Raw genomic sequence first — 24,047 nt, forward strand, 5'->3', positions numbered from 1 at the left:
CCAAAGGCAATCCTTCAAGTCTCAGTGGAGAAAGATTGGCAGATGAGGCATCCCTCCACATTGTGGTCCGGGTGCAGGCAGTAAATGCATTTTTGGTGGCGGTCCTCGAAGATGTTCTTCTGACCACATCAAGAATACATAGCAGTACACACATGCACAACCACGGGAGGTGGCAAAGGCTCAACATTAAGCAATTCTTACCTCCTCACCAGGCTCACCTTAGGCGAACAGGTTGCGCAGCACTGCTTGGCCGACCCTGGACTCCTCCCTGGAATCCCGATCGACGCAGTAGAATTTCATGAAGGTGTGCGTCGACCTCTACGTAGCCGCCCTGCAGATGTCCAGCAAGGGCACACCAGATAGGAACGCCGTGGTAGCTGTGATCGCTCTGGTGGAATGGGCTCTCGGACGGCCAGGCAGCGGTCGGTTTGCCAACCGATGACAGTACATGATACAGCCGGAGAGCCATCTGGAAATGGAAGCCTTCGAGAGAGCCTTCCCCTGATTGACCGGTCCAAAGTTCACAAAAAGTTGTGACGTCTTCTGAAAACTCTTTGTGCGGTCCACGTAGAACTTCAGCGCTCTAGCCACATCCAGCGAGTGCAAAGTCCTTTCAGTCGGCGACGAAGGCGACGGGAAGAAAACTGGCAACACCAAGGGTTCGTTGAGGTGGAAGTCCGACGGCACCTTGGGCATGAAGGAGGGGTGCGTCCTGAGCACTACCCTCGTGTCGTGAAAAGTCAAGTACGGGGGCTTGCAAGGAAAGGGCCTGGATCTCTCCCACCCGTCGTGCGGAGGTGATGGCCACAAGAAACGCTGTTTTCCACAACAAGAACTTCAACGGAGCTGAGTGCAGCGGCTCGAACGGAGGTCCCTTGAGCTTGGTCAGCACCACGTTGAGCTCCCATGCCGGGGCCGGGGCCTTCACCGGCGGGAACGATCTGAACAGTCCCTTCATGAATTCTTTCACCAGACGATGAGACCACAACGACGTCCGTCCCGTGGTTCTGGTGTATCGGGAGATCGCAGCAAGATGAATCTTGATGGAAGCGTGCGCCAGTCCAGCCTTGGCCAGCGTCAGCAGGTAGGGCAGTACTTGAGGAGCCGTAATCCGTAGAGGGTTAATCTTCGGTGCGTGGCACCAGACAGAGAACCTCTTCCATTTGTGTCCGTAGCATTTAAGAGTTGAGGACGCCCTGACCTTTGCAAGAACCTCTCTGCAGTCGGCCGGTATGTTGTATCCTCCAAACTCTAACGCTGCAGGAGCCAGGCCTGCAAGTTCAGCGACTTCGGGTCGTGATGAAGGATGGCGCATCCTTCCCTGGAGAGAAGATCCGCGTCCGCTGGCAGCTTGATTGACGGGGACGCTGACAAGTCCAGAAGGTCCGGGAACCATATCTGCCTCAGCCACGCAGGAGCGAAGAGGATCATCCTGCACCGTGACCTCTTGAGCTGGTTGATGAGCCAGATCAGCAGCGGCAATGGAGGGAACGCATATAGGAACAGGCCCTCCCAGGCGAACGAGAAAGCATCGCCCATGCTCCTCGGCTGGGGAAACCTGCTGGCGAACCTCCGGCACTTGGAGTTCGTCGCCGTCGCGAACAGATCGATCTGGGGTGTGCCCCACCGTCGGAAGAGGCGGTCCACTAGATCCTGTCGTAGTTCCCACTCGTGGCACGAGCGCAGCTCTCTGCTGAGCGAGTCGGCGATGGTGTTTTTTATTCCTGCCAGATGAAACGGCACCAGAAACATCCCTTGGGCGACGGCCCAATGCCACAGATCCTGCGCCTCCTTGGACAGGGCTGGGGATCTGGTACTGCCCTGCTTCCTGATGTAGAAGATGGTGGTGGTGTTGTCGGTGAAGATCCTCACCATCTTGCCCTAGAGGGACGGAAGAAAGGACCTGAGGGCCCAAAACACTGCACGGAGTTCCAGCACGTTGATATGGAGGTACTTCTCCGTCGGCAGCCAAAGGCCCCTCGCGTGCAGGTTTTCGGTGTGCGCTCCCCACCCTTCCAGGGAGGCATCCGTGGTCACTGTCTTCTGGTGGCCCGGGGTCTGGAAGTCCATGACCACCGTCAGATGCGCGTGGGTGCCCCACCACCGGATCGCTCGTCGGAAGCTCTCGTCGAGTGTGATCCTGTCCTCGAAGCTGCCAGTCGTCTGGATCCAGCGAGCGTCAAGGAACTCCTGCAACGGGCGCATCCGGAGCCTGCACAGGTGGATGAGAAATGCAAGAAGACATCATTCCGAGGAGGGACTTGATGGACTTCACCCTGGCCCCGTCCGCAACCAGCATCCGCTGCTCCTTGCCCAAGATGGCCCTCGTCCTTTTCGACGGAGAGGCCAGAAGCGCCACTGTGTCGAGCTTCGCTCCCAGAAACAGTGCTTCTTGCGCGAGCACCAGGTGGGACTTGGCGTAGTTTATGGAGAATCCCAGGTCCGTGAGTAGTTGGACGGTCCTCGCCATGTGCTCCGCGGCAAGCTCCTTTGTCTTTGCTCGGATGAGCCAGTCGTCCAGGTAGGGGTAGACGTGGATCCCCTCCAGGCGCAGCCGCGCCGCCACCGGTGCGAGGCACTTGGTGAACACCCTGGGTGCCGACCTCAATCCGAAGGGAAGGGCTCCCAACTGGTAGTGACGCCCTTGGACCACGAATCTGAGAAACTTTCGGAGTCCTTTTAGGATGGCGCTATGGAAGTAGGCATCCTCCAAATCCAACAACGACAGGAAATCGCCCTCCTCCAGTTGACCCAGGATGTGCTGGAGGGTGACCATCTTGTGCCTTGATGAATTTGTTCAGTCGTCTTAGGTCCAGGATGGGACGCCATCCTCCCGTCTTCTTCACAAGGAAGTATCTTGAGTAAACTCCGGAGCCCCGAAGCCTCTTTGGGACGAGCTCGATGGCACCTTTCTTGAGCATCGCCTTTACCTCCAAGAGAAGTTGAGGGACGTGATGTTCCTTCCTGGCCACGGGGGGGATGCGCGGGCACTTCTTTAGAAACTCGAGCGCGTGACCCTGGGCCAGGGCTTCCAGCACCCAACTGTCAGTGGAGATGGACTCCCACACGCCGACGAAGCTCGCCAGCCGGCCTCCCACCGGGGTGCTTCGGTGGGGGCCAGACCCCACGGCCGGTTCAGTCCTGCTTCGACGAGGCTTTGCCGCCTTGTCCTCCTTGGCGACGACGGCGGGGTCCGCCCGACTTGCCTCGTCCCCGGTAGGCTTCCTGTGACGATGAACGGGCCGCTTGACGATAGGTGGAAAATCTGCCACCGGAACCTTTGGAGGCACCCTGCTTGCCTCTGCTGCTCCGAAAGGGCGGCCGTCGTTGCTGGAGAACACCAAGAGCCTGGGCCGTCTCCGTGTCCGTCTTGATGGCTTGTAGTGAATCGTCCACTGTTTTCCCAAACAGGTTGCTCCTGTCGAACGGCATGTCCAAGACTCTGGTCTGCACGTCCTGACGGAAGTCAGTTGCCTTGAGCCATCCACGCCGTCTAAGGCACACGCTGTTGCCCAACTGGCGAAATCCAGGGTCAGCGATGTCCGTCGCTATCGTAATGTCGTGGTCCCACGCCACTTCTCCTTCCTGCAAGATCTCTAGGGCCTCCGCCCTCTTGTCGTCTGGTAAGAAGTCCAGCAGGGGGGCGATTTTGTACCACAACTCCCTGTCGTAGCGGGCTATGATAGCCAAGGCGTTGGCAGCCTTAATCTTTGTCGCTGCTGATGAGATGATTCTGCGTCCCATTGTGTCCAATTTCTTTCCCTCGCCGTCCGGCAGGGAGGTTGACGTAGAGGCTGAGGCCACCCCCGCTTTCTTCCTGGCTGCCGCGGAGACGACCGAGTCCGGGGTCGGCTGTGCCCGAAGGCACAAGGGGGCCGCGTCCGGGACCCAGTACTTCTTCTCGTACCGATCCCTTCTTGCAGGCGTTGTGGATGGGTTCTTGAGGAGGGCGAGACCCTCATTCCAGATATCGTCCAGTAGAGGTACCGCGAGGACCGTCTTCCTCTTGGTCTCGAGCCGATGATAATGGAAACCTTCCTTCTTCTCTTCCGGGAAGAGCTGGAACAGCTCGGATGCCCTGGCGATCATGGCATGAAACGATCCAATCTCGTCGGGCGGGGAAGCCGGGGGAGGAGGCGGCGACGGGAGATCCTCGTCGTAAGTACCCGTTGCGGCCGTGTCAGTCCCCGTATCATCCCCACGGGTCATGGACGGGGAGGAGGGCTGAGCAGGGCGCAATGGTTGAAAAGGAGGTGGAGGATGAATCCTTCTCTTAGGAGGAGGGCTCCCAGAAGGGCCTGGCTCCAAGTCGCCCGTCGGGAGCGGTTCCTCCTTTGGTGGTAACGGCAATCTCGTCCTTATCTCCGAGCATAAGGACTGTATAGCCAACAAAATGGCTGCCGAGTTGTCTTGCGGCACTGGTTGAGGGGATTCCGACGGGCGGTCAGGAGCCCCGTCGGCACCCTCGACGTTCTCGTCGTCTCCTACGTCGGGGTCCCTCCCGACGGGCTGGTCGTCCCTCACGCCAACGCCGTGGCTTAAAACTTCGATCAGCTCCTCCGCAGAGGTTGAGGCCGAATCCACGATGACCTCCTGCCCCCCCCCTTTTTCTTCTCCGTCGGAGGTTTCACGGGGGTCCTGTCGATGGGCATGAAAGAGGACTCCCTCTGTGGTGGCAGGGAGACTCTGGGCCCCGAGGTCGCCACCACTGGTGTAGCCTCCACAGGCTGAGCCAGGGCCGCCGCGACTGCCTCGATAGAGGCCTTGGCCGGGTGGATCAAGGCTTTCACCACCTTAGGTGCGCTCACCGCCTTCTCCTTGGGGGGAGGGTCACCGCCTCGCTCCCCCTCCGATGGGGCCTTCGAGCTCGACCGGGGTCTCTCCAGGAGCTTCGCCGGGTGCTCGGCCTTCCTCTTACCCGAGCCAGAGCGTTGGCTCGTGGTTGATGGCGCCGGGGAGGATGCGCCCTGCCTGGCACCCGTAGAGCCCGACCGTTCGCCGCTCCCGGTGCCAGCGGACTCGCCTTGGCCTTCTGTTGGACCCCCATCGCTGGCGTGCCCTCAAAGGTCTTAGAAGACCGCTCGGACTTCTTCTCGCCTGACGGGCTCTTCCCTTCCAGCCAGTTGGCGAGATGCAGATGGCGGTCCTTCATGGTCCGCTCCGACATATTACCCCAAAACGCACAGTCCTTCTCCACGTGCGTCTTGTCCTCATGCAGGCAGTAGAGGCAAAGGGAGTGTTCGTCCTCCTTAAAGACATTCTGAAGCTGGCATGCAGGGCAGACCCTGAACAGCTTTCCGGGCGTCGAGCTTCCCTTCTCCTGGGCCATGATCGAGATGGGCCTGAGAAACTTCTGGAGTCCTCCAAAAGCGTGGCTCGACGAAATCTTCACCCTTGAGGGGCGTAGAAGAATCCGACACGGGTCCCCGTTGATCGGATAAAGAAATGGTGGAGCTTGAGGCTCTTTTGACCGAAAGAGAACATTTTCTTAAGAAAAAGCGCGAAAAAAGCACTAAAGCTCGAGAGCAATAGCACGAGGATCCCAACACTTGAACGTGCGGTAAAAATCTGAAGATGGCTGCCAGAGGCGGGGCTTAGGGAGATGGCAGTCATTGGCTGTGGTCAGTATGACGCAGAGATCAGTGATTGGTTACTACTACGAAAGACAGATCAGAAACGAAACTGATACTGATTTTTCTTTACCGAGGATTCCCAGCCTGACGGGGAATATTCATGAGCATGTGAATCCATGCCAGGCCCCATGCTGGAGAAATGCCTTTAAGAGACCGGTCATCTCCAACATTCGCCCTGTGTGTGCACTATGAAATGCATGCCGATTATTCAGGAATTCCATGTTGATCATGGACCATGTCTAGCGTTCGACACCACACACTAGCACTGCACAGACACTAATGCAGGACTTGCTGGATACACAAACTATAGTAGACATTCAGACCATTTGACTTTGTGGGTTTGCATGTTCCAAGCGCATTTTCTGTGCTTATGTTAAAGTAATAGAATTGTATGTGTGCACAGTTTATGAGCCCTGTATATGCATATCTGCATCCTGTGTGGACATTGAGTGCATTTATGTTTGTATGCATATTCAGAGTATACTGTTTGTAGTTGTATGGTCCAAGCTTTCGGCATCTGCTTCTGGGGAAGTGGGGTGTGCATGCATATTTAGCCAGAGTATTGTTTGTATGCATGCGCACATCAAGTGTATTGACCAGATTATGAACATTCTTAATTTTCTGCTTAAAGCACCTGGACATGTTTCTCATTGCGTGCATGTTCACTTATATTTATGGGTTGTATTTGTGTTCACGTGTGGAGGGCAGTTAGCATTTATGGTGGTAGAAAGATTTTCCTAAGCCCTACTTTTAGGTTTCAGGAAGAACAATTCACACCTACTTTAGGGCGGCGCTGTGCATGCCGGACTCACCCAAGGCCCAACATGTCCGATCAATTAAGGTTATCCTCAATGAGTCAAGCAGCATGGCAAAAAGGTACATGCATAACCCAGGATTTCGAAATCTCTATGCAATATGCAGGTCAAAACACTATTGAATGGGGCTTCAGCAGAATTGAAAAAACACTATTCTACATATGAGCAGATTTTGAGGAAGAGCACGTGACAGTTGGGGACTCCCCCAGAAGCAACTAGAAAATTATGGGGACAGTCATTCACGAAAATCAGGGTTGAGGGTTTTTAAAATTAAAAACAAAAATAATGTTTTCCAAAAATACAAAAAGGAATTCTAAAGAGCTAGAGTCATCAATGGGTAGGTAGTTCATAAAAGTTGAATTTCGGTTTAGTTTACACCCAATGGTTTCCTATGGCCAAATGACCAACAAAACCTTATTTTGGGAGAAAAGGAGCAGCAAAAGTCGTTGTACTGCAGAAAAGGCCAAGGGTTTGCAGGTGACTGCCTGGAATAAGAAGCAGGACACAAGGACCATGGATGACATTGTCTGAGGCCAGGAGGAACTGGATGCAGGTCTTCAGTGCAGCTACTCCAGTACTCAAGGTTGAAGCCTCAGTGGTAAAAATCGCAGGCAGTGGCCCAGCGGTTCAAGAAAAAAATTAAGACAATGTCTTGGGCAGACACAGAGGTCAGACAACCTAGGTCCAGACCTTTGCTGGTTAGTTGGGGATCACATACTGTCCTAAAACTTGCATTTCTACCAATAAACGTTGGTAGCAGGTGCTACTAAGGGCAGATCAATGGAACCTAGAGTATTGAAATCATTTAAAATCAACAGCGCTCGCAGAATCATGGGAAGGAATGTCAAAGGGCACAAAGCCAAACAGTAATTTACAGTTAGATTGAAGACAGTCTTCCATAATGAAGTTCCTCTTCCAGGGGCTTCGGGTTGAGTAACAGCAACTATGGTGTCGATATTCTTAAGTAGTTATTGGGTGTGCCAAATTGTATTCCCAGTGTATTTTATGTTTGCATGCTTAGTCGAAGGATTCTTGTGTTTGGGTTTGCGAAGAGCATATGGAGTTAATATTTATGCATTCTCAGAGGGTATTAGCTGTGGGTATCCATATGGAAAAAATAATGTACGCTCTTAATATTTAGAATATATGGCATGGGCTTATTTGTATTCTGAGTGGATTGTATGTACATACGGATATGCCAAGCATACTCTTGGATGGAGGAGTTGGTGATTTTGTATGTTCCAAGCTTATTGTCAGTGCTTACTTATATTCAATGTATATTATGTGTGTATATTGCGTTTACCTGCACTGTGAACCGATTCTGTTTTAATACACAAAAGCATATACTTTTTATGCAGTGGTTGATGGGTGTAGGAATATTCAACATTTAATCTTTGCAGATGCATATTCTGAGGCCATTAGACATTAAATGCGTGTGTGGAAATCCAATACATGAAGGTGGTGCAAGGGGGAAGACGGTCGAGGGGAGCATGGGAGGTCTGGCTGGCGGTTCTGCATATTTCAACCATACTGTCAGTGCCTGGATTACGAAATGATTGCATTCACACTTTCTGGAATTCTGAGCGCATTGTTCATGCATACTGAATTGGAGACTCGTGTTTACTTGCATTCAGCTCGTTTTGTTTGGTGGGTATAAATGCCCAATATGGAAATCCAATTATTTGTGCTTTGGGGCCTACTGTACGATCTGAATTATAGAGCTAGTGACCACAAAAGATGCATTCGCAATTAGCTTGTGTTCATTCTGTTTTGAAGGCTAAGAAATTGTGCGTTTGTGGCGAATGGGCTATGGTTGGGGTGGGAGGGCGTTGAATTCTATACCAAGTTCTTTGCAACTTGAAATCTTTATCCATAACCTACATTTGTTGAATTTCAAAAAGTTAATTCAGAGTTGGACTGGTCAAGGTTTCTAATTGTTTGTAGCCTCACCAGCTCCAAGTGAAGGCTCAAAAATCGAAGCCTGTAATTTCGAGATGTTCTGAAATTTCTGGGTTTACAGAAAAAGAAATTAGGTCTTCAAGCACATCACCTTTTTACAGGACGACATGGATTATAGTTTACTTAATTTGGCATATTTTCCTGGATGAGGCCAACATATACTGCTTCAAACTGACAGTGTCATTCTTCTTTCACAGTTCACTTAATTCCAAAATCAAGATGTCCCAGTAACAGCATCTCCTTACAGAATGCAACCCGTTATCGTGCAAAATAATCACCTTAAGGTGATTTAAGCTTTTATGGAGCAAGGCTGGACGATTTCCATTCCGTCATGTAACAGGTGACACGATCCTCCTTGCACGGTTTACATGATCAGATCACAAACACCTTCTCTACCAGTATGTTTAACCATACACATTTAAGTATTCATCACCCTTGTGTCTATTAGCTGATTTACTCTTGAAGGGGTCTTGGTTTAGTTAACGCCGAGACACTCTTCACAGACGACGGTCAAATCCTCTGGAAATGTGTGCATGCCATTCCCGCAAAGTTCCATCTTCGATTTAAAAAATCGAAAGTATAGTTTCTCCGATGCTTTTCCTGTTTTTAAGCATTCTACCTGGTCAGTCAATATCATTGCCCCGATGGTAAGCTGGGCCGGCCAGAGGCACAAGAAGGATTGTACCACAGAAAAATTCAAGTGTTATCGTAAAATGCACAAAACTACAGGTTTCATTTCAATGTTGCATGAGCTTCACTTATTCCGTGTAATACCACATTAAAATGAAACAGATAAGTACAACCATCTTGTCAAATTCTTAGCCTCCATTTGTCATGCACACACACAGCAGTACAATAATGCGTCAATGAAAATAAATTACCAATGAACATACCAAGGAATTAAAGTTGTCCACGTTAAATTCTTTATTTCAAAAAACGTTAAAAATGTCCCACGTCATTCATTGCAAGGGTCACCTAAAGGAGTAGGACGTTTTACAAATTCTGCATATTGTAACTTTATTAAATGGAGGTGAAGTCTTGATCTCCACAATGCTCAGGTATGTATGCAGTCCTAGCTACAGCTGGACAGCTGCAGACATTTCACTAGCTCAAAGAAAATAGGACACAATTGATGCAACTTACAAAGAATTATTATAAAGTACCATAAAAACAGGTCTGCCAACATCAATAAATCACAGGTATGCTGCCAATAAAGCTTCTCGTCAATTAACACTGTTTAGGTAATTGACAAAACCTGCCTAAAAAACTCCTTTTACAAGTAAAACTAAATAAGACCAATGACGTACATTTAATTGACAAAATACTAAACTACATTAAACAATTAGAGAAAATGTCAGAACCCAAACCTCTTACTCGTTTTTAACGTTTAGTGGTATATATGGTTTACAAAACTATACACTTATTACAAAATAATTAACTTATTTTTCAGACTCCAGCAAATTTCATACACAACATGCACAGTTCTCATTTTTAGCATAGAGTATTTTAACTTAACAAGCCATTAATGTAATCTGAACTAAAGACTACCAAACCACTTATGCACGGTACTACACAGCAAGAATTTAACATCGACAACTGCAAAATGTTATCATTGAAGTAAAAACAATTTCACAAAATCAAACTAAGCTGTAAAGTGTTTACGAACACATGCCTATCCTTCGCCAAATAGTACTTCAACACAATCAATACAAACATTTTAAACAACTATCACTAAAACTAGTAGCACTAACCTATAGGCTCAATGTGCGCACAAACCATTCTGATACTTTAACCAGCATCTGAATCTTCAGCGGGGTTCTTTTTCTCAGCAAGATGATTCTTTGATTCGCCTTGGCTGCCTGTCAAAGGAGTGCCAGTAGAATTGTCTGAAGTAGCATCTGCTGACGGTCCACCAGAGCTTTCATGTCCCTGCATTTTAGCTAGCCTGTAACTAGTCAGCATATCTTCCAGTAGTTGGCGGTAGTTTCCCCTATGATTGACTCTGAGTTCCCTGAGAGCTTCCAACAGTGGCCCCCGCACTCCATTTGTCTTCGCTCCTCTTGGGTCCTTTTGAGATTGAAGACCCCAATGTAAGTATGTATTTTGAGAGCTTGACAGATTAACACATTTTAAATAAATATTAAAATACAACATGTATTCAAAGCTCATAGATGAGTTCCAAAAGCATATGTTAGTATCGGTAAATTGTATTCAAAATAAATTTTGCCCCACATGCATTATGGCAGCAGTCACGAGTGCAACCCCCCCTCATTTTATTAACACTTTTTTTTAAACAGTTAAAAGATCATTGATGCAAACAATTACTTTCAAATTGCTAGCCAAGCATTTGGATGGTGTGGGAAGGGAATAGTTCCTTACCTGTAACTCCATTTCTCCAGCATTGGTATCTTTCATGGATTCACATGCTTAGAATATCCCCCGTCGTCAGGCTGGGAATCCTCAGTAAATTATATAGACCTTTTCCATAGAAAAATTTAGACACTTGTGTCCCATCTACATCGTTTTGGGCCGCATAAGCCTGCACCACTAGGACGTAGAAGTATAAGTAGCCCCCGCAGCTCCCTCAGATTTCGACCCCCAAAGTAGTAAGGGGGGACATCTGGTTTGCATGCTAGGGGAGGCCGGCGGGCGCAAGTGAATCCATGAAAGATACCAATGCTAGAGAAATGGAGTTACAGGTAAGAAACTATTCCGTTGTCCAGCATTGGATCATTCATGGATTCAGATGCTTAGAATAGATTGTACAGCAGTATCCCCCATAGTTGGAGGCGAGTATGCAAACCAATAACACTATAACCATAAATGCATATTAGCCACGGCTAAACTTCAAATCATAGTACCTGAACAGCTAAAAAACAACACATTAACGTTCATCAGCCGAAGGATATACCCACTTTATTGGGGCCTACCTTATTGAAACAGGTGCCGTAGGACTGCACAACCCATCTGTGTATCCTCAGCATGTTGTTCAAGGCAATAATGCCGGGTAAACGTATGTGGTACCGACCAGGAAGCCGCTTGACATATCTCCCAGCGGAATCCCGGACCACAATGCCGCCGACGACGAAGTGGATCTCGTCGAATGGGCTCGTGGACGTTTTTCCAGTGGTTTCCCAGCTTTTGAGTGGCAAAAAGAAATGGTAGATGACACCCATCGGGACAGTCCTTGTTTTGAGATTGCTTTACCTTTAGCCGATGGGCCATAAGCCACAAATAGTTGTCTCGTGTCCCTGAGATTTTGAGTGTGCTGGAGGTAAAATTTCAGAGCTCTTCTCACGTCCAACGTATGGAGAGTCCGCTCCGCAGCAGACGAAGGTGTTGGAAAAAACGTCGATAGCACCATAGAAGAGTGCTTATGGAGCATGGTAGGGACTTTAGGAATAAAATGAGGGTTAGTAGCCAAGACGACATTTTTGAAAAGCCTCAAATATGGTGGATCGATCACTAACGCTTGTATTTCTGACAGACGTCGAGCCGAAGTAATAGCCACCAGAAAAGCCAGTTTCCACGATAAGAATTTCAATGACAACGATGACATCGGCTCAAAAGGCGCCTTCATTAGTGCTGCTAGAATCAGGGTAAGACTCCAGATCGGAGGAAACTTCTTCGTTGGAGGAAAAGTTCGGAACAATCCTTTCATGAAATGTTTAATCAACCGGTCACTAAACAATGGAGTTGAATGTTTCTTCCGAGTAAATCTCGAAATGGCAACCAGATGCACTTTTATCGATGAAAGACAAACCTTTTTGGGCAAGGAGTAGCAAGTATGGTAGAAGCTGCTCTGGTGTGATGTTAAGTGGATGTAAACCTGGCTGATCCCCGCACCATATACAGAATCTCTTCCATTTGTATGTATACGAAGCGTGGCAGCTTGCAAAATGCGACAACAGGCCGGTGGAATTGCTAACGTACCAAACTCTGAGAAATCAGGAGCCAGGCTGTCAGACTGAGGCTGTCCGGGTCGTGGTGCCAAACCACCCCTTTGTCCTGAGACAGAAGGTTCGGGATCCTCTGGAACCGCATGGGTTCCGCTGCTGAAAGATGGAGGAGATAGGAGAACCACACTTGTCTCGCCCAGTACGGGGCCACCAGGATCACCCGACATGGATATCTGTGGATCCATTGCAGCGTCCGACGTATGAGAGGAAACGGGGAGGGGGGACATATACAAAAACTTGTCCGTCCACGGGAAGGAGAACGCTTCCCCCAGCGAGTCTTGCTGTGGCCACCTGCTCGCATATTGTGAGCACTTCCTGTTCTCTCTCGTCGCGAAGAGATCTAGGGCCGGACGACCCCACTTTTCGAAGACACGGTGTAGTTGTTGGTCGTTCAATTCCCATTCGTGTAGTCGATTCATCTCTCTGCTGAGAGAGTCTGCTTGCACATTTTTGACTCCTGGTAAGTGGAACGCCAATAGATCTATCCTTTGGCGGAGGGCCCAATGCCAGATCGCCTGGGCTTCGGTCGACAGAGTCCTGGAGCGAGTACCCCCTTGTTTTCTCAGGTAAAACATCGTTGTCGTGTTGTCTGTCATTATCCGTACAATGGATCCCTCTATGCGTGGTAGAAAGGACTTTAGGGCCCAACGCACTGCCCTCAACTCCAGCACGTTGATGTGAAGGCTGGACTCCTTCGATGACCACCGACCTTGAACTTGAAGGGAATCCAGATGAGCTCCCCATCCAGTCAGAGAAGCATCTGTCACCACTGCCATCTGGAACATAGGTTCCAGTAAGGGCATTCCTCTTGTTAGATTTTCAGAGATTCTCCACCACTGAAGTGCCTGCACAAGCTTGCTGTTGATGGTCAATTTGTCCGACCAACGACCTTGACTCTGTGCCCATCGATCCGTCAAGAATTCCTGAATGGGCCTCATGAAGAGACAATTGTTGATCAAGGGTACACAGGACGCCATGGTCCCCAGCAGGGACATGTACCTTCATACTCTCTGGTGTTGACTTTTCATTCCGATGCTTTGTGCCGCAGTTTCAGAACTCTTTCGATGGATGGTTTTACCAATCCTGACTGCGTCTGGAACTCCGCCCCCAGAAAAACCAAGGTCCTTGATGGCGTTAAGGAGGACTTTTCGAAGTTTATTGCGAAGCCCAAACGCTGTAGGAGGGACATGGTGGCATTCAGACTGTCCCGTGCCCTTTCCAGAGATAATCCCCTTACTAACCAATCGTCCAGATATGGGTACACATGATTACCTTCCTTCCGTAACCAGGCTGCCACTGGAACCAAACATTTTGTGAACATCCTGGGAGACGATTTTAGTCCTAATGGGAGGACCTTGAACTGACAGTGGGTTCGTCCGACGACGAACCGCAGAAATCTTGTGTCGTCAACGCATCAGGATATGAAAGTATGCGTCTTGAACGTCTAGCGACGACAAAAAATCTCCCGGTTGTATTGATCGGATAACCTCTTGCAGTGTAAGCATTTTGAACTTTAGATTCTTCAGCAGCTTGTTGAGAGCCCATAGATCTAGAATGGGATGCCATTTTCCATTGGGTTTGACCACGAAGTAACGGGAGTACACTCCCTTTCCTCTTTCTGCCACCGGGACCAGTTCTATAGCCCCTTTCTGCAGCATAAGCGTCACTTCCTGCACCAGTATCTGAAGATGGTATTGTGGCGAGAACACTGGCGGAATGTGTGGTGGCTTGTCCTTGAACTGTAGGGAGTGACCCAGATGTATCGTGTCCAAAACCCATTGGTCCGTTGTTATGCGTTCCCACTCGTCAGCGCGACGAGACACTGCCCCCCCCAGGACATCTTGAAACTTGTCATTGCTGGGGTTTTTGCCTGTCGATCCTTCGCCGACGAGGAGTAGGAGCCTCTCCTTCTTGAGGACTGATAATTTCTGCCTCTACGAGTAGCTTGGGCTGCTCGTCTGTAGCCTTGGGAAGAGTAGGAGGGTCTACTGAAACCTTGGTCTCGAAAATGTCTGCCACTCTGGAGGGCTCCGAGTGACCGAGCAGTGTCAGAGTCTTCTTTCATGCCCTTCAAGGCTTCATCCACTTTCTCGCCAAACAGTTGTTCCCCTTCGCATGGCATGTCCAGCACCTTGTATTGTACCTCCGGACTATAAGTCGTGCACTTAAGCCAGGCTTGCCTTCTTAACACTACGCCGTTATTGATTTGTTTAAAACCTGCCTCTGCCAGGTCGACAGCGATATTTATGGAGTGATTGGAAGCCTCTTCCCCTTCACGTACTAGCACCATAGCGGACTTCCGGTGTTCCTCTGGCAGATGGTCCAAGATAGGAGCCAAACGATGCCACATCTCTCTATCATACAGCGTCATAATGGCCAGGGAGTTGGCTCCTTTGACTGTAGTCGCACCGACTGACAATCCCTTCTTTCCAAACGCATCTGGTCTCCTGGCATCGTTGTCAAGCATTTGGAGGTTGACTCCGGAGCCTTGAATTTCTTTTCTAACCGTCCTTTTATCGCCGGTTCTGAGAAAGGATGACGCATGGTCCTCAACCCCTCTTGCCAGACATGGTCCAAAATGGGGATAGCAAACCTCAATATTCTTCTCTTGCCCATATGATCAGAGAGATAGCAATCTTTCTTTACTACTTCCGGTGCTAGGCCAAATTCCGCACACGCTTTTCCCATCATCGCATGGAAGGCCCCGATGTCATCCGGCGGTGATGGTTGTGCCGGGTTCTTTGGAGTTTCCATCTCCGCATCCGACTCCCATGTTGGGTCCCTTGAGGGGGATAATGAGACGTCTGAAAGAGACCCTTCACGTTCTGACTCTGACAGTTCTCCCTCCTCTTAGTGTGGGCCAGAACGATCCTCCTCTACCAGGCAAGTTGTAGATATTTTGGTCGACTAGCGAGGAGCCGGGCCTAGTTCGGCGACGACCAGCGTAGCCTGCGGTACCGTCGGCACACTAGTGTGAGGCAACTGCATGTCCAAACACTGTAACAGCTTCTGTAACATGTTCAACACCTCCAGGGACAATAGAGACTGGGGATTCAGCAAGGAAGAGGCGGCTGGGATGGAACTTCCACTCGGGAGCTCTGCCGAACTGATTGCCCGTAACCCCAGATCAGTCGGCTGTACGATCGGACCACGGCCATCCTCCGCTGACGAGATGGAGAGGGCCGTTTCTGGTTGCAACAAGGCCTCAGGCAAGATCGGGTCGAAAACTTCCTGTAGCCAACCCACCGAAGGTGCCACCGTCATCGACATTTTCTCCATAACCGCTGTTTGACCCGCCGAAGTGATCGCGGGAAGAGCAAGCGCAGATGGCAACAAAGACGTTGACGATCTCACCGACATCGACAGTTTTTGTCGCGGAGCCTTGTGGCACACTCGCCAGTTTCGAACTAGACTTGTGGGTCGACAACACTCGACTCGAGGTAGAGCCATGGCGGTCTCCCGAGGAGGATTTCAATTTTTTCTCCTTTCTTGATGAAGAGGAAGATGATGATGCTTTCTTTGATGAAGAGTCCCTCGCAGGATGTTTATCAGAGGGGTGTTTTTCCAATGAACGTGGTTCTTCGTCAGAGGCTCTGCCGACGCAGAGCGACGAGGGGGCACCGGAGATTTAGATCTCGAGGCAGTAGAGCCTACCTCCGATGCAGGGTATGCACCCGCCCCGTCATTGAGCCAAGTCACCAGGCGTCTGTTTCTGGGAGAAGCCTTGTCAAATCTCACACGTGTCAGCCTAATGATGAAGGTGAAGACAGTAAATACAGTCCATATGCCCATCACCTTCATACACTTTAAGACCACAAGCAGCACACGGACGAAACAACGCCTTTCCAGACATTTTCGAGGGAAGTCGAAGAAGAAGAAGAAGTGCGCACAACCTAGCAAAAATAGTAGCTACTCGAGGTAATCCCACTACTTTGGAAGACGGTTGAAATCTGAGGGAGCCGCGGGGGCGGGGCTACTTCTACCTCTACGTCCTAGTGGCACAGGCGTACGCGGCCCAAAACGACAGATAGGACACAAAAGTGTCGAAATTTTTCCTATGGAAAATGTCTATATAATTTACCGAGGATTCCCAGCCTGACGACGGGGAATATTCTAAGCATGTGAATCCATGAAAGATCCAATGCTGGAGAAATACTGTTCTGGGTGCAGGATTTTGTATGAGAAATTAGCCAGGTCTTGGAGAACGTGGGCGTGACGCTAGCGAACTGACTGTTTCAAACAACCTTCAGTGAATGTGGTGTATTCTTCCATAAGCACAAACTGAAGTTAGATGCTCGGAGGAAAGGAAACAAGGGATGTAACCCAGTCTACCTGTTCCAGCCCAGTGCTGGAAATATACATTTACCGGGGGTACTCCCTCCCAGAGCAAGAGAGCGCGCAAGAGAGAAAGATAGAATGATCGATTGGGGGAGGCGGAGAGGGCGCTCTGGCACACAATTCTTGCCAGAGCACAGCTCCATCTTTTTCCAGCCCAATTCCTACCCTGCCAGTCAGTGTAGAGCTTACACCAGGTTAGAGGCTTTAGGCACACGGGTAAGCTGGAGAAGTCTTCATTCTTCAGTTCCATCACCAGCAACAACCGAAATGAGCACACATGGGGACTGGAAACTAACTGCATGTTCCTACTCAGTGCTGCCAAAGTTGCTATTTCCTCCCACATATGGTTTTTACCTCTAGTGTTTTGTAGCTTTTAACAACCGACCAGTAATGTGGGAAAACGTACCATAGATGGCAATAAAAAATTGCACGCAGGAGGAAGGGATCATTCTGTACACTCGCTCATACAATTCAGTGAATATGCACATTCACCAACACTAACGACATTAACGACATTGTTTGCAACATGCACAATTAAGCAGTAGTTCCTCGTCAAGAAGGGTGTGATATTGGTACAGCATGAGAAACATTCCTTACGGTTTGGTTGGTACAAAATATGGTAGCAAAATCATATTAAAAAGTCGTGATGTGTTCTAAAAACTCTTCTACTTTTAAAGAAGAATGCTTTAAAGAGCAATTGTGTTTAAGCTCAAAGGGTGAAATCATTCTGTGTACAACAGTATTTAAATTCCAACAGGATGTAGGTCTGAGGATGGGGTAGGTTATCCTAGTCCTTTCTATAAATTCTGTGACTATGCTGAACAGTGAACCTTTAATATAGCTTTATAGACCTGCAGCGAGGGCCTTACTGGGCGCTACAGGCCCCGAAGACAGTTAATAGTCAGCGCAAAGCGAGAGCCTTTAACAAGGTATGAGGGACCATAACGCACGGTCCTCACTGCAGGTCTATAAAGCTATTAGAACACCATCAATGTTTAATTAAAGTTGAATAAATGAGACATGTTTAATTGAAGTACAAAAAATTGCAAAATGGTAAATTGTTGCAGACATGTTTTATACTTTAATTAAACATGTTTATTTTTTTATAGGGTGGAAGGTGCTAGGGTGGAGGAGTATTATAGTAAAGTGGAATCAGGTGTGGGTATGCCTGCTCCCAGCTATAAGTTTACTTTAGGTGTGCCCCCCCACTACACAAATGTTACAAATTATTCAACACAAACATGCGCTGCATGCTACATCTGCACATACATCACATTAACAGGCAATGTACTTACCTTTCTGTGCCCTTCATCGCCATTGGCACTTCCCTGCTCCATTGAACGGCCAGAAGTGCGCGCAGCATTTAATTTAATTTCACTCCTACAAACAAACTTTTCCACACGTTCCACATAACGCTGCAGTGCAGTTTGTGTCAGACCCATTTTTATTTAACGCTATGAAAGCGTTTCCTTTCCCAATTCATTTCACTGGGCATGCCTACGTGCACACGGTTTTCCAAAGTGCCTTTCGGAATGGAAAGTTAACCTTTTCCTTTCCGGAATACACATGCAGCCCGAACTACGGGCTGTAATCAATCTGCAGGCTATTCCAGTGCGTATAGCCCGCAGATTGACCAATCACCATCACAGAACACTCACAAGGGTGTTCTAATAAGACTTCACCTTCGATGCCTGCAGAAATCCTGAAAACCTGCTCATCTCACTTCATATCAGAAAGCCATCCACAGATTAATTTATGATCTTGGCTGCCAAATCCACCAACCTCACCTAATTTCCTCCTCCTGCCCGCAAACTTGCCACAACCGTCCAGGCAATACTCACCCCTTCTCACATTCTCCTCAGTCCATCTCAGCTAACGACTTTGCCAGCTTCTTATCAAAGTTTCAGGGAAACGTCCCCATTCTAACATCCCCACCTTCATGGTTCATCTAACCCCCTCCACCAAGCTGAACTCTTTCCCATCTTTCGGGACAACCCCTCCTGTCCTCCAAATTGTAAGGAACAAGTTACTTACCTGTATCTGTTCTCCAGCATGGGTCTGGCATGGATTCACATGCTCATATTCCCCGTCGTCAGGCTGGGAATCCTCGGTGCAGAAAAAGATTGGTATCAGTTTCGTTTCTGATCTGTCTTTCCTAGTAGTAACCAATCACTGATCTCTGGGTCATACTGCCCACACAGCCAATGACTGCCCTCTCCCTAACCCCCGCCTCCGGCAGCCATCCTCAGATTTGGTAGCACATAAAGTGGCAGTATGACCAAGTGAAGAGCCACAGAGGGGTAGGCAGGAGGGTTCGCATGTGAATCCATGCCAGACCCATGCTGGAGAACAACAGTTACAGGTAAGTAACTGGTTCCTTCTCCAGCATCAGGTCTGGCATGGATTCACATGCTCATGAATATAAGATTACATAGCAGTACACACATGCACAACCATGGGAGGTGGCAAAAGGCTCAACATTAAGCAATACATAAACTCAACATTAAGCAACTCTTACCTCCTCACCAGGCCCTTCAGGCGAACAGGTTGCGCAGCACTGCATGGCCGACCCTGGACTCCTCCCTGGAATCCCGATCGACGCAGTAGTATTTTGTGAAGGTGTGCATGGACCTCCACGTAGCAGTCCTGCAGATGTCCAGCAGGGGCACACCAGACAAGAACGCCGCGGTATCAGCGATTGCTCTGGTCGAATGGGCTCTTGGACGGCCAGGCAGCAGTCGGTTTGCCGGTGACAGTGCATGATACAGCCAGAGAGACATCTGGAACTGGAAGCCTTCGAGAGAGCCTTCCCTTGATTCACAGGCCCAAAGTTCACAAAAAGCTGCAACATCTTCCGAAAACTCTTTGTGCGGTCCACGTAGAACTTCAGCGCTCTAGCTACATCCAGCGAGTGCAAAGTCCTCTCGGCCGGCGACTAAGGCGACGGGAAGAAAACTGGTAACACCAAGGGCTCGTTGAGGTGGAAGTCCAACGGCACCTTGGGCATGAAGGAGGAATGCGTCCTGAGCACCACCCTCGTGCCGTCAAAAGTCAAGTATGGAGGCTTGCAAGATAGGGCCTGAATCTCTCCCACGCGCCGTGCGGCGGTGATGGCCACAAGAAAAGCTGTTTTCCACGATAGGAACTTCAATGGTGCCGTATGCATAGGCTCGAAAGGAGCCCCCATGAGCCTAGTCAGCACCACGTTGAGCTCCCACGCTGCGGCTGGTGCTTTCCCCGGCGGGAACGAGCGGAATAGTCCCTTCATAAATTCTTTCACCAGGCGATAAGACCACAAGGACACCCATCCTGTTGTCCTGGTGTATCTGGAGATGGCAGCCAGATGCATCTTGATGGAGGCGTGAGCTAGTCCTGCGTTGGCCAACGACAATAGGTACGGCAGTACTTGAGGGGCCGTAATCCGTAGAGGGTTAATCTTCTGTGCCCGGCACCAGACAGAGAACCTCTTCCATTTGTGTCCGTAATACTGAGAGTTGAGGACGCCCTGGCCTTTGCAAGAACCTCTCTGCAGTCGGCCGGTATATTGTATCCCCCAAACTCTAGTGCTGCAGGAGCCAGGCCTGCAAGTTCAGAGACTTTGGGTCGTGATGAAGAATGGCGCCTCCTTCTTTAGAGAGAAGAGCCGCGTCCACGGGCAGTCCGACTGGTGGGGATGCCGATAAGTCCAGAAGGTCCGGGAACCAGATCGGTCTCGGCCACGCCAGTGTTACGAGGATCATCCTGCACCGGGACCTCTTCAGCTGGTTGACGAGCTGGAGTAGCAGTGGCAACGGCGGGAAAGCATAGAGGAACAGGTTGTCCCAGGGGAACGAGAAAGCATCGCCCATGCTCCTCGGTTGGGGGAACCTGCTGGCAAACCTCTGGGACTTGGAGTTTGTCGTTGTCGCGAAGAGATCGACCTGGGGTCTGCCCCACAGCCTGAAGAGTTGATCCCCCTTGATCCTGGCGTAGCTCCCACTTGTGGCACGAGTGCAGCTCCCTGCTGAGTGAGTCGGCGATGGTGTTCTTTATCTCTGCCAGATCAAAGGGTACCAGAAACAACCCCTGGTCGACGGCCCAGTGCCACAGATCCTGGGCTTCCTTGGACAGGGCTGTGGATCTGGTTCCACCCTGCTTCCTGATGTAGAACATCGTGGTGGTGTTGTCGGTGAAGATCCTCACCACCTTGCCCTTGAGGGACGGAAGAAAAGACCTGAGGGCCCAAAACACTGCGGGGAGATCCAGAATGTTGATATTAAGCTGTTTTTCCTCTGGGAGCCAAAGGCCTCTCGCGTGGAGATCTCCGGTATGCGCTCCCCACCCTTCCAGGGAGGCATCCGTTGTCACCATTACCTGGTGAGCTGGGGTCTGAAAGTCTGCGCCCGCCGTCAGATGAGTGCGGGTGCCCCACCACCGGATCGCTCGTCGGAAGGTCTCGTTGAGCGGTATCCTGTCCCCAAAGCTGCCCCTCGTCTGGATCCAGCGTGCGTCGATGAACTTTTGCAGTGGACGCATCCGAAGTCTGCACAGGCGTACCAGATCGATGCAGGAGGACATCATCCCGAGAAGGGATTTGATGGATCTTACCCTGGCTACGTCCGTGGGTAGCAAGCGTTGCACCTTGCCCAGGATGGCTTTCGTCCTTTCGTCGGACGGCGAGGCCAGCCGTGTCACTGTGTCGAGCTTGGCTCCCAGAAACCGGGCGACCTGCGAAGGGACCAGGTGGGATTTGGGGAAGTTGATGGAGAACCCAAGGTCCGTGAGTAGCTGGACGGTCTTCGCTGTGTGTTCTACGGCGAGCTCCCTTGTCATTGCTCGGATGAGCCAGTCGTCCAGGTAGGGATAGACGTGGATCCCTTGCAGGCGTAGCCACGCTGCCACTGGTGCTAGGCACTTGGTGAGTACCCTGGGTGCCGACTTTAATCTGAACGGGAGGGCCTTGAACTGGTAGTGCCGTCCTTGGACCACGAACCTGAGGAACTTCCCCATTCTAAAAGGACACCGGATATGGAAGTAGGCATCCTCCAAGTCCAACGATGACAGGAAATCATCCTCCTCCAGCTGTCCCAGCACGTGCTGGAGGGTGACCATCCGGAACTTCTGAGCTTTGATGTACTTGTTCAGTCGCCGCAGGTCCAGGATGGGACGCCATCCTCCTGTCTTCTTTACGAGAAAGTATCTTGAGTAGACCCCGGAGCCACGAAGTCTCTTTGGGACGAGCTCGATGGCACCTTTCTTGAGCATCGCCCTTACCTCCAGCAGCAGCTGGGGTTCCTTCCTGGGCACGGGTGGCACGTGAGGGCACTTCTTTAGAAACTCAAGGGCGTCCCCCTGGGCCAGGGTTTCCAGCACCCAGCGGTCAGTGGAGATGGACTCCCACACGCTGACGAACTTCGCCAGCCGGCCTCCCACCGGGGTGCTTCGGTGGGGGCCCGACGCCGCGGTCGGTTCAGTCCCGTTTCGAGGCCGCCTTGACCTCCCTGGTGACGATGGCGGGAACCTCCAGACTTGCCCCGTCCTCTATAGGCCTCCTGCGACGAGGGACGGGCCACTTGACGGTAGGTAGAGGAGCAGCTGCCGGAACCTTTGGAGGCCCCTTGCTTGCCTCCGGTGTTCCAAAAGGACATCCATCGTTGCTGGAGAATTCCCAGGGCCCGGGCTGTCTCTGTGTCCATTTTGATGACTTGCAGGGACTCATCGACTGTCTTCCCAAACAGGTTGTTCCCGTCGAAGGTTATGTCCAACACTTTGGCTTGTACGTCCTGGCGGAAGTCCGTCGCCTTAAGCCATCCGCGCCGTCTGAGGCAAATACCGTTGCCCAACTGGCGGAAACCGGTGTCAGCGATGTCCGTCGCCACCGTTATGGTGTGGTCCGACGCCACCTCGCCTTCTTGCAAGATTTCCAGGGCTTCTGCCCTCTTGTCGTCCGGCAGGAAGTCCAACAAGGGAGCGATTTTATACCAAAGTTCCCTGTCGTAACGGGCAACGATAGCTAGGGCGTTGGCCGCCTTAATCATCGTCGCCGCCGACGTGATGACTCGTCGTCCCATCGCGTCGAGCTTCTTTCCCTCGCCGTCCGGCGGTGAAGTCGATGCCCCCCCGCCTTCTTCCTGGCCGCCGCCGAGACAACTGAATCCGGGGTCGTCTGTGCTCTAAGGCATAGAGGGGGCCGCGTCGGGGACCTGGTGGTACTTTTCATATCGGTCCCTTTTTGCCGGCGTCTTGAACGGGTTCTTGAGGAGGGAGAGCCCCTCGTACCAGATGTCATCCAGTAGAGGTACCGCAAGGACTGTCTTCCTCTTGGTCTCTCGACGTTGATAGAGGGACCCCTCCTTTTCTTCGGGGCAGAGCTGGAAAAGCTTGGATGCCCTGGAGATCATCGCATGGGAGGATCCAATCTCATCAGGCGGGGAAGCTCGGTAAGGCGGTGGGGGCAGGGACGATGGGAGGTCCACCCCGCCGTCGCCACCCCGTCGTCCGTGCCCGTGTCATCCCCGCGGACCGTGGAGGAGGGTTGAGCAGGCCTCGAGGGCTGGAAGGGTGCAGGAGGATGTGTTCTTCTCCTCTTGGGTGGTGGACTTCCCGACGGGCCTGCCCCTGGCTCCTCCTTGGGGCCTGGCTCCGGCTCCTCCGTCGGGGGTAAAGGCAATCTAGTCCTTATTTCAGAGCATAAGGATTGAATTGCCATCAAAATGGCCGCCGAGTTGTCCTGCGGCACTGGCTGCCACGAGCGCGACAGTTGGTCTGGGGTCCCGTCGGCGCTGCCGTCGCTTCCGTCGTTCCCCTCCTGGGGATGCCTCTCGACGGGCTGGTCCTCCTCCATGCCCGTGTCGTGGCTCTCAGGGACTTCGACAAGTTTCTCCTCGGAGGTTGTGTCTGAATCCACGACGGCCACTGCCCCCCCCCTCTTTCTCCACCGGGGGCTTCGTGAGGGTTCTTTCGATGGGCTTGAAAGATGCCTCCCTCCGAGGTGGCAGGGAGACTCTGGACCCCGAGGCCGCTACCACAGGTGTAACCTCCGCAGGCTGCGCCAGGGTTGCCGCGACCTCCTCGACAGAGGCCTTGGCTGGGTGAATCAAGGCCTTAGTCATTGACTGCGTGCTTGTGGCCTTCACCTTGGGGAAGGACTCCCCGCCTCGCTCCCCATCAGCCGACATCTGTCCGGGTTTTCGGATTTCCTCTTACCCGAGCCAGACCGTTGGCTCGTGGTTGATGGCGCTGGGGAGGATGCGCCCTGCCTGGCAGCCGAGAAGCCCGACCGTTCAGCGCTCCCGGTACCCGCGGACTCGCGTGCTTAGCCTTCTGTTGGGCCGCCGGGGCGCCCTCACAGGACTTAGAAGACC

General features: G+C 51.1%; 1 protein-coding gene across 2 annotated transcripts in view; it reads right to left on the minus strand.

Moving 5' to 3' along the window:
* Positions 1-24,047, minus strand: part of PPM1B (protein phosphatase, Mg2+/Mn2+ dependent 1B) — a 416,865-nt gene that overhangs the window by 28,969 nt on the left and 363,849 nt on the right. Inside the window, exon 6 of one of the 2 annotated variants that reach the window (XM_069608457.1) lies at positions 9,308-10,474. The exons of the other annotated variant lie outside the window; for it this stretch is intronic. Coding sequence (XP_069464558.1) covers positions 10,196-10,474 — 279 coding nt within the window. The 3' untranslated portion in view covers positions 9,308-10,195. Of the gene's footprint in view, positions 1-9,307; positions 10,475-24,047 lie in introns of those variants that run through there. 2 annotated transcript variants of the gene reach the window in all.

This window comes from Ambystoma mexicanum, chromosome 4q (genome assembly GCF_040938575.1).
Source record: "Ambystoma mexicanum isolate Mex_15411 chromosome 4q, UKY_AmexF1_1, whole genome shotgun sequence".
Taxonomy (NCBI): Eukaryota; Metazoa; Chordata; class Amphibia; order Caudata; family Ambystomatidae; genus Ambystoma; species Ambystoma mexicanum.